Raw genomic sequence first — 11355 nt, 5'->3', positions numbered from 1 at the left:
AGTCTGTGTTGTGATACTGTAATAGTCTGTATTGCGATACTGTAATAGTCTGTATTGCGATACTGTAATAGTCTGTATAGCGTTGCTGTAATAGTCTGTATTGCGATACTGTAATAGTCTGTGTGGTGATACTGTAATAGTCTGTGTAGTGATACTGTAATAGTCTGTATTGCGATACTGTAATAGTCTGTGTGGTGATACTGTAATAGTCTGTGTGGTGATACTGTAATAGTCTGTATTGCGATACTGTAATAGTCTGTGTAGTGATACTGTAATAGTCTGTGTGGTGATGCTGTAATAGTCTGTACAGCGATGCTGCAATAGTCTGTATAGTGACACTGTAATAGTTTGTGTAGCGATGCTGTAATAATCTGTATAGGGACGCTGTAATAGTCTGTATAGCACTACTGTAATAGTCTGTATAGCGTTGCTGTAATAGTCTGTATAGCACTACTGTAATAGTCTGTATAGCGCTACTGTAATAGTCTGTATAGAGATGCTGTAATAGTCTGTATAGCTTTACTTTAATAGTCTGTATATTGATACTGTAATAGTCTGTGTGGTGATACTGTAATAGTCTGTGTAGTGATACTGTAATAGTCTGTGTAGTGATACTGTAATAGTCTGTATAGCGATGCTGTAATAGTCTCTATTGCGATACTGTAATAGTCTGTGTAGTGATACTGTAATAGTCTGATTTGCGATACTGTAATAGTCTGTGTTGTGATACTGTAATAGTCTGTATTGCGATACTGTAATAGTCTGTGTTGTGATACTGTAATAGTCTGAATTTCGATACTGTGATAGTCTGTGTTGTGATACTGTAATAGTCTGTATTGCGATACTGTAATAGTCTGTATTGCGATACTGTAATAGTCTGTATAGCGTTGCTGTAATAGTCTGTATATTGATACTGTAATAGTCTGTGTGGTGATACTGTAATAGTCTGTGTAGTGATACTGTAATAGTCTGTGTAGTGATACTGTAATAGTCTGTGTAGTGATACTGTAATAGTCTGTATAGCGATGCTGTAATAGTCTCTATTGCGATACTGTAGTAGTCTGTGTAGTGATACTGTAATAGTCTGAATTGCGATACTGTAATAGTCTGTGTTGTGATACTGTAATAGTCTGTATTGCGATACTGTAATAGTCTGTATTGCGATACTGTAATAGTCTGTATTGCGATACTGTAATAATCTGTATAGCGTTGCTGTAATAGTCTGTATAGCATTGCTGTAATAGTCTGTGTTGTGATACTCAACATGCTAAGATTAAAGGTGTGCTCTGTCATTTGTTGAGTTGTCCCAGGAAGTTAACGCAGAGATTTAGGTCAACATAAATGATCTGCAAATGATTATTGGTGATTTATCCAGCATCATGCGTTTAAAATGATTCTCTCTAACATTAAAAACTTATTAAGTTATTTAATGAAATGTTACCTAATCATTTTGTTGACATTAATTGGTTGAGAAATCGGTAATCTTCATTTGAACGGGTCCTTATTACAGTGTAATTACATGTATAATTACACTGTAACAAGCATTTTAGTTCATTTTAATAACTGAAAGTTACACTGTAATAATAACATGTAACTGATTGTAATTACTGTCTGTAATTACAGAGGTGTAACGAGGCATGTTTGTTAGCATACCTGTTACATATGTACAAGTCTGTTTCTTCTCCACTGCATCCGATTCAGTAACAACTGTCACAAGGCTGTCATCTCTCGTAGACCGATGTCCTGGGTGTCCGAGTTACGAAGGTTGGAGGCTCTAATTACCTACCCTTGAATTCACTCTTCAAAATCTCCACTCGATGTTGTTGCTGACACTTGCCGGGGTTAACTTGGTTGAGTTGACAGAAACAGATCAGATTAAGGTCAACCTCACGGACTGGGGTCTGGCATATGGGTGGCATCCCTGATTCAAATAAAACATGTCGTTTATAACTAATGTGTACGTTACCCATTGTGACAACCAAGTGGGGGGATAAACCCACTAGTACACCACAGAGTACATGTAGTATCTGCATAAGTACAATGTAATTACTAGGTGTAACACAGGATTTAGATAGTTAAAATTAACTGTATCTTGAGGGGAACTTACTTGTACCTAATGGGTACTTATACATTGCAAATAGACTAGTCTCAGTGTTGTTATCCCCACAGAGGGAGGGTGCTGGAGTATTTTAAACAGACTAGTCTCAGTGTTGTTATCCTCACAGAGGGAGGGTGCTGGAGTATTTTAAACAGACTAGTCTCAGTGTTGTTATCCTCACAGAGGGAGGGTGCTGGAGTATTTTAAACAGACTAGTCTCAGTGTTGTTATCCCCACAGAGGGAGGGTGCTGGAGTATTTTAAACAGACTAGTCTCAGTGTTGTTATCCTCACAGAGGGAGGGTGCTGGAGTATTTTAAACAGACAGTCTCACCTAGTGCTGGAGTATTTTAAACAGACTAGTCTCAGTTTGTTATCCTCACAGAGGGAGGGTGCTGGAGTATTTTAAACAGACTAGTCTCAGTGTTGTTATCCTCACAGAGGGAGGGTGCTGGAGTATTTTAAACAGACTAGTCTCAGTGTTGTTATCCTCACAGAGGGAGGGTGCTGGAGTATTTTAAACAGACTAGTCTCAGTGTTGTTATCCTCACAGAGGGAGGGTGCTGGAGTATTTTAAACAGACTAGTCTCAGTGTTGTTATCCTCACAGAGGGAGGGTGCTGGAGTATTTTAAACAGACTAGTCTCAGTGTTGTTATCCTTGCAGAGGGAGGGTGCTGGAGTATTTTAAACAGACTAGTCTCAGTGTTGTTATCCTCACAGAGGGAGGGTGCTGGAGTATTTTAAACAGACTAGTCTCAGTGTTGTTATCCTCACAGAGGGAGGGTGCTGGAGGACTAGTCTCAGTGTTGTTATCTGAGGGAGGGTGCTGGAGTATTTTAAACAGACTAGTCTCAGTGTTGTTATCCTCACAGAGGGAGGGTGCTGGACAGACTAGTCTCAGTGTTGTTATCCCCACAGAGGGAGGGTGCTGGAGTATTTTAAACAGACTAGTCTCAGTGTTGTTATCCCCACAGAGGGAGGGTGCTGGAGTATTTTAAACAGACTAGTCTCAGTGTTGTTATCCCCACAGAGGGAGGGTGCTGGAGTATTTTAAACAGACTAGTCTCAGTGTTGTTATCCTCACAGAGGGAGGGTGCTGGAGTATTTTAAACAGACTAGTCTCAGTGTTGTTATCCCCACAGAGGGAGGGTGCTGGAGTATTTTAAACAGACTAGTCTCAGTGTTGTTATCCTCACAGAGGGAGGGTGCTGGAGTATTTTAAACAGACTAGTCTCAGTGTTGTTATCCTCACAGAGGGAGGGTGCTGGAGTATTTTTAAACAGAGGTGACAATAATGTTGACCCTTTTATCTTCTTGCGATTTTTATTTATTTAGATGTTTTATTTTTTTCAAAGTATTTTGGCAAAATTTGGACGTGACTTTATATACCTCTTGGTAAAGGTAGGCTAAGAGTGATGGTATGGCTCAGACCATGTGGGGGTAAAGTACAGTAATTGTGTCTGTGACTAGACCTACCTTCTGTATGCTTAGTACCAGATCAACAAGTTTGAAAGCCTAAATGGTAATTCACTGAGTTCACATGTTAAAAAATACATATTTTTAATCAAAGTATATTTCTTTAAGTAATTTTTTCAATGTTAAAAAACATACAACCACATTTTGTCATTAATTTTACAAATACTTCCTGGAGAGATACCCTCCAGTAAGTTTTAACGCCAACCATGTTCTTGGAGACCTACCCTCAAGTAGGTTTTAACTCCAACCCTATTCCTGGAGAGATACCCCTTTACGTTTTAACTCCAAACCTGTTCCTGGAGAGATACCCCTTTAGGTTTTAACTCCAACCCTATTCCTGGAGAGATACACCTTTAGGTTTTAACTCCAACCCTGTTCCTGGAGAGATACCTCTTTAGGTTTTAACTCCAACCCTGTTCCTGGAGAGATACCCCTTTAGGTTTTAACTCCAACCCTGTTCCTGGAGAGCAACCAGGTCTCCGCTGCAACCTCAGTTTTAATTGACCTGATTCATTTTTTCATCAGCTAATTATTGTAGTCAGGTGCTCTACATTATTAGGATTGGAGCTAAAACCTACAGGACAGTAGCTCTCCAGGAACAGGGTTGGAGTGAGAACCTACAGGACAGTAGCTCTTCAGGAACAGGGTTGGAGTGAGAACCTACAGGACAGTAGCTCTTCAGGAACAGGGTTGGAGTGAGAACCTACAGGACGGTAGCTCTCCAGGAACAGGGTTGGGGTGAGAACCTACAGGACAGTAGCTCTCCAGGAACAGGGTTGGAGTGAGAACCTACAGGACGGTAGCTCTCCAGGAACAGGGTTGGAGTGAGAACCTACAGGACGGTAGCTCTCCAGGAACAGGGTTGGAGTGAGAACCTACAGGACAGTAGCTCTCCGGGAACAGGGTTGGAGTGTGAACCTACAGGACAGTAGCTCTCCGGGAACAGGGTTGGAGTGTGAACCTACAGGACGGTAGCTCTCCAGGAACAGGGTTGGAGTGAGAACCTACAGGACGGTAGCTCTCCGGGAACAGGGTTGGAGTGTGAACCTACAGGACGGTACTTCTACAGGATTAGGGTTGGAGAGCTCTGCTCCACAGCAGGGGTAGTCAATTCTTACCCTTACGAGGTCTGGAATCTGCTGGTTTTCTTTTCTACCTGATAATTAATTGCACCCACCTGGTGTGCCAGGTCTAAATCAGTCCCTAATTAGAAGGGAACAATGAAAAATTGCAGTGGAACTGGCTTCGACATCCAGAGTTGAGTTTGAAGGCTCTTCAGGAAAATGATTGGGCAACCCTGGCATAGATGCTGCTATAAAACTGAAACTTTACTGAGGTTTAAATGCGTGCGTGCATGCTTGTTTGCGTGTCTGATTGCGTACATGTGTTTGTGTGTGTCGGGCCGATTCCAGGCATAAGCAACATAAGCGGTCTAGGAAGCGGTAGATCTGTCTTATGGTCTTTTACTTTTGGTTTTGGACACCAGATTGAAACAGATGAAAATATATCTCACAGTGGATTAGATGGTACAATACCATTTCATAGAAGTAATATGGATAAACTGTTTAGAGGGAAAAGGACAAAGCTGAAAACAATACAGTATTGTGACTGATCCAAAAGGTTGCCAATAATATATTGCCAAAAATGAATTACGGCTGAAAGACAGAAAGATAATACCATGTACCATGCAAATGCATGTGCTCAGTTAATTACACAATCTTAGGGAAAATGTTAATGTGCAAACACATTTAAACTAGATGTGGATTTGACCTATATGTAGCTATTTCTGTAATTTCTCACAGATCCAATGCAGCATGTGGTTGCATGGTGCAACGTTCCAGTTGGCCAAAACGTTGTCCCGATGGTTGACCTCGACACAATCCTTGTTGTTGGTACCACCATGGTCAGGCTTACCACTCTTCCAGTACCTAGAAACAACACACACAAGCTGTGTTCGACTACTCATACTAACAGCACTATTATTGGTCATAGTATGGATAGAGTTAGTATGCCAAAAGTTCCCGGAAGTCGTACAAAATTCGCCAAAATACGTAGTATACAATCTGTTTCTCTACTTGTAGGGCCCATAATGCAATTCTTTAGAAAATGGTCGTGGCTTCACAACGTTTTCAGATAAGAAAAAAATGGCAGAAAATATTTAGCCAAAGTCCGAAGAGAGCAGATACTAATTCATTACTTTAACTAATTATGAAAAATGTTAAGAAAATGTTGAGCAATGTAATAAAGTAATGACTTTTCAAATAAGTTACGTTACACGTTATGTTGGCTGACAATTTATTTGCTACGCTATCCTTACATATCGCATAGCAATACAGCAGTATGTACCGGTATGTTAGCTATCTAAATAACGTTAGTTTGCCACTAGTACATCGAACGTACCAGTCAGTATATTCACTATCTGACTACCCAACGTTTATTGACTTGATTATTCACATCATTCTTAACTAAGTGGTATAATCGTTGTGCGTTTCAATGGACATTGTTAATTCTAACTATCTACTCTGATTTTAGAGCACTCTCGCGCAGAATAACTGATAAATTTATGTAAAAACGCTCAACACCCTTTGAATATGGCCGGTTGTCAGTAAAAGTTGGCAAAAAGCGTAATTAAATTGTTGCGATCAGTCACCAACACTCTGGATAACATGAAAACAGCCTAACCAGTTCTGCTAGGGCGAGTAAAACGGTCAAAGTGAGGTGTTTCTCATAGCTAGCCAACGTTAGCCAGTTAGCTTGGGTGCTTGACTGCCGTTGAACGCTCGGATCAGCCCTAGTCCTTGGCCAGAGCAGCCAGTGTGCGCTTTGAACTCTCCGAGAGCGAAACGCTCTGGATTTACGAATGCCCAGAGCACACGCTGCCATTCCAAATGTAATTTACGAACACACCAAAAATCGTAAAAAGTTTAGCTAGTTATTAGTTATGCTAATAAGCTAGCAAGAGGTTGCATAGCAACAGCCTCAACTTCCGATAGACAGACGACGCTCTGTCTGGTACGCTAAACTGAAACGATACTGTTCGTTTACAGTATATTAACATTAACTACTAGTATGTAGTATATACTCATTAAGTATGTAGTATACAGTATGTTAGTATGGGTATTCGAACACAGTTACAGTGTCCGCTATATTGGTTTTTCAAATATTCAGATTTGGGTTGCGTTCCAATTATCTCTCCTTTCTCCTGAAGTGTGAGCTCTTCCACAACTTCCCACAAATCTAAAAGAATTGGGTTGGTGTAGGGATGCGCACTAGAGGGAATTTCCATGTTCCAGGTATACAGGTGTTTCAGCATAGCTCAGGGCTTTCTGTGGTGGAGGGGCAGCCAGCGGATAATACCGGGCGTAGGGGGTGGTAGAGTTCTTTAATTGTGCCGTGATTGGCTCAGTGTTCTGTCACTCATGGGGACACTACGTCACAGCAGAATCTACAGAGAAAGCTAGGCAGTTCAAGCCCCCTTGGGTGCTGCCTTAGATTTACATTAAAGTGCCCATCCAAGAAAGCTCAAGGTCATTGGCCACAGATAAATGACAAATCACGTTATATCTACCGTAGCTTTGATTGGACATCATACTTTAAAAATCTTATCTAGCAAGCTAGACGAGCAGTCATCATCATGAATCACGTCGACAATCTACTGGCAATTCCTTTTAAATCCTTGTCATACGAAGAGAAATTATAGATAAAACGTATCAGTGATCATCGGCCATTGGACATAAACATTACACAGCAAATCAGAAATCGCAAATTCAACAAGGAGTGGTTTGTAAGGAAACCATGGCTAACTGCAAGCGGTGCAAAGCAATCCCTATTTTGCGACCGCTGCCTGCTATTCGGTGGAGAGGGTGTGAAAAAGGTCTTATATGGTGCTGCATAAATGATGTAATATGTCAGGGCGATATGTAGACTAAAGCTAAGAAAGTAATACCACGTGGGTGTTGTGTAGTAAGCTGTTAGTAGTCCATGTGTCTCATCCTAATACTTTGGTCCCTTTCCCCCTCATAATTTAGCCTACTGTTCTGACTTGGTGATGCACATGTAGCCTATAGCTTGTTTTAGTTAAATGTCATCATTGAATATTGTAAGAGCTTTCATTGTCTGCTTAAATGCTTATTTGATTATATGCTCCCGGTTCTGACTTGGTGTACAGAGAGAATACTGTAATAATGTCCCATCCAAAAATAATTGTTGGCTTTTCCCCACCAAGATTTACATGCTAAAATCACCACTGAGAACAGGACACATAAGTGAAATTGTCAGACACTGTCAGATACTGTGGTAGAAACATCATCCTAAATGCTATCCAGATGTTAGAGCCGTATTATAAAAGTAGTAATTTCTCTTACGATGTGGTCAGTGGTGTGCCGTCCACCCATTTCCAGGTCCCCTCATTAACAGAGTCAGTCAGACCAATCCAGACCAGGAGATCTGCATCACCATGCAGCTGGTACAACAACTTCTGTTAGGATTGAATAAAGTTATTCTAAACATCATGACACACACACACTCTCTCTCACAATCTCTCTCTCTCAATCACTCTCTCTCTCACAATCCCCCTCTCTCTCTCTCTCTCTCTCACAATTCCTCTCTCTCTCTCTCTCTCTCTCTCTCACAATTCCTCTCTCTCTCTCTCTCTCTCTCTCTCTTCTCTTCTGTCTCTAACTGAGCAAACCAGAAACCTTACAATATATACATTTAAACAATACTTTAAACCATTTAAATATAATACATAGGGAAGTTGTGCTGGACTATGGTAGATGAGGAATCAATCGATCTTTTTAGACTGTTAGAGTATTTATCTGGTCAATATGTTAGTGTATTATGTCTGTTTGTAACAACGTGTTTTATGTGAAAATGTGATCGTAATATAAATGGTAATTTCATGTTTAAGGACTCTTGGAAGATTAGTCCAAATGAAGACTAAAAGAGATCCACATCAAATCTCTCTCCCCCTCCCCTCTCTCACCTGTTCCTGTCTGCTGTTTATGATCACCAGGTCTGCTCCTCTCGCCAGACAATCCAGTTTGCTCTCCTCCCAGGTTTTCCTCTCAGTAGACAGGAAGTAACAGCTGGATCCCAACATCCTCCATCCTTTAGGACACTTTAACACAGTCCTCATCGTTTGGACTGCCATGCCACTCCCTTCCACCACTCTTCCAGTACCTAGAGACAACACAGATAGTGTCTGCAATATTGTTTTTCAAATATTCAGATCTGGGTTGCGTTCCAAAAATCTCTTCTGTCTCTTGAATTGTGCGCTCGTTCACTACATCACACAAATCTAAAAGCAGTGTTGTAGAGATGGGTGCTAGAGAGAATTCCCATATACCAGTGTTGGATTCAACATTTTGAACATCGAGATATTAAAGACATGATAGATCAGACACATAGTATAATAAAAGAGACTGGGTCGCTGTAGAAAGACAGATAGCTGTGGAATGTGTTGGATGGAGAAGAGGAGAGCAACATGTTGATACGGGGGAGACAGATGGGCATCTGTGGATTAGATGAAGGAGGGGTTGAGGTCAGGAGGTGAGGACAGATTCTCATAAGGGAGTAATAAAGGTTTGGTATCCTGTTACCCTCTTTACTCTCTTCCTGTTGGACCATAAAATGTAAGGATTGGAGAGAGGGAGTTTCTTAAGTGAGATATAAATATCTGGATGGAACAAATGTTGGGTTGTCTGAATACAGCTGTACAGAACCTTTGGGAATAATTAAACTTAGTTGAAGCTTCTCTAGTGTCCATGGGTTATTTAGTCTGAAAAATAAGAACCTTACACCAGTCATTTATTTTAAATCCATGAAGGGAAGTGAACAAGTGCACACATCTGGAGAATTGAGAGATTTCCTTCAAGTCAGGTTTTCCAGATTTTCTGATAAATGTTTAGCTCTGTCAGTGAAATACTGTACAGTATACTGTATGTAACAAGTATTAAACAACAAATTCTAACATTGTCATTAACTATTTGTAAATCCATAACGAGGGTGCACACAGGGGTTAAATTCCAATGCTAAACCCTTCTCCCGAAGTGTACACTTCCACATCGATTTAAATGAATATGCTTGCACCAGTCCAATGCATTTAAATTCATGACTGAACAAGTATACACTTCAGGAGAAGGAAGGGTAGAGAATGAGATGCAGCCCTAGTGACTTGACAACTTACCACAGGTAGAGAGTCTCTCCTCCAGCACCACCTTCTCATTGGTCAGAAGACTGACCCTGTTTCTCAACCTGTCCCATTCTGTAGTCAGGGCAGTGTAACGCTCCAGTAACTGTTTTTTGTCCATTTTCTCTTGGTCTCTCTCCCTCTCTAGCTGGTTTCTGTTCATCCGGCACTGGTCTCTCTCTGTACACAGATCCATGATACTACTGGTATCCGGAGGCTGCATTCATTGTAGCTGGGGATTTTAACAAGGCTAATCTGAAAACAAGACTCCCTAAATTTTATCAGCATATCGATTGCGCAACCAAGGGTGGAAAGACCCTGGATCACTGCTATTCTAACTTCCGCGACGCATATAAGGCCCTGCCCCGCCCCCCTTTCGGAAAAGCTGACCACGACTCCATTTTGTTGATCCCTGCCTACAGACAGAAACTAAAACAAGAAGCTCCCACGCTGAGGTCTGTCCAACGCTGGTCCGACCAAGCTGACTCCACACTCCAAGACTGCTTCCATCACGTGGACTGGGAGATGTTTCGTATTGCGTCAGACAACAACATTGACGAATACGCTGATTCGGTGTGCGAGTTCATTAGAACGTGCGTTGAAGATGTCGTTCCCATAGCAACGATTAAAACATTCCCTAACCAGAAACCTTGGATTGATGGCAGCATTCGTGTGAAACTGAAGGCACGAACCACTGCTTTTAATCAGGGCAAGGTGTCTGGTAACATGACTGAATACAAACAGTGCAGCTATTCCCTCCGCAAGGCTATCAAACAAGCTAAGCGCCAGTACAGAGACAAAGTAGAATCTCAATTCAACGGCTCAGACACAAGAGGCATGTGGCAGGGTCTACAGTCAATCACGGACTACAGGAAGAAACCCAGCCCAGTCACGGACCAGGATGTCTTGCTCCCAGGCAGACTAAATAACTTTTTGCCCGCTTTGAGGACAATACAGTGCCACTGACACGGCCTGCAACGAAAACATGCGGTCTCTCCTTCACTGCAGCCGAAGTGAGTAAGACATTTAAACGTGTTAACCCTCGCAAGGCTGCAGGCCCAGACGGCATCCCCAGCCGCGCCCTCAGAGCATGCGCAGACCAGCTGGCCGGTGTGTTTACGGACATATTCAATCAATCCCTATACCAGTCTGCTGTTCCCACATGCTTCAAGAGGGCCACCATTGTTCCTGTTCCCAAGAAAGCTAAGGTAACTGAGCTAAACGACTACCGCCCGTAGCACTCACATCCGTCATCATGAAGTGCTTTGAGAGACTAGTCAAGGACCATATCACCTCCACCCTACCTGACACCCTTGACCCACTCCAATTTGCTTACCGCCCAAATAGGTCCACAGACGATGCAATCTCAACCACACTGCCACTGCCCTAACCCATCTGGACAAGAGGAATACCTATGTGAGAATGCTGTTCATCGACTACAGCTCGGCATTCAACACCATAGTACCCTCCAAGCTCGTCATCAAGCTCGAGACCCTGGGTCTCGACCCCGCCCTGTGCAACTGGGTTCTGGACTTCCTGACGGGCCGCCCCCAGGTGGTGAGGGTAGGCAACAACATCTCCTCCCCGCTGA

General features: G+C 42.1%; 1 protein-coding gene across 2 annotated transcripts in view; it reads right to left on the bottom strand.

The window, feature by feature from the left end:
* Positions 1-4557: 4557 nt before the first annotated feature.
* LOC121845455 (CD209 antigen-like protein E) overlaps positions 4558-11355 on the bottom strand; it is an 11288-nt gene continuing 4490 nt past the window's right edge. Inside the window, exons 3-5 of one of the 2 annotated variants that reach the window (XM_042316876.1) lie at positions 8559-8755; positions 7939-8051; positions 4558-5502 (exon numbers count right to left, since the gene is read on the bottom strand). In XM_042316876.1, coding sequence (XP_042172810.1) covers positions 5355-5502; positions 7939-8051; positions 8559-8755 — 458 coding nt within the window. In that variant the 3' untranslated portion in view covers positions 4558-5354. The remainder of the gene's footprint in view (positions 5503-7938; positions 8052-8558; positions 8756-11355) is intronic. The other variant, XM_042316877.1, reaches the window with a different exon arrangement.

The sequence above is a fragment of the Oncorhynchus tshawytscha genome, unplaced genomic scaffold (genome assembly GCF_018296145.1).
Source record: "Oncorhynchus tshawytscha isolate Ot180627B unplaced genomic scaffold, Otsh_v2.0 Un_scaffold_1_pilon_pilon, whole genome shotgun sequence".
Classification (NCBI taxonomy): Eukaryota; Metazoa; Chordata; class Actinopteri; order Salmoniformes; family Salmonidae; genus Oncorhynchus; species Oncorhynchus tshawytscha.
This window is presented reverse-complemented; position numbering and strand designations above follow the sequence as displayed.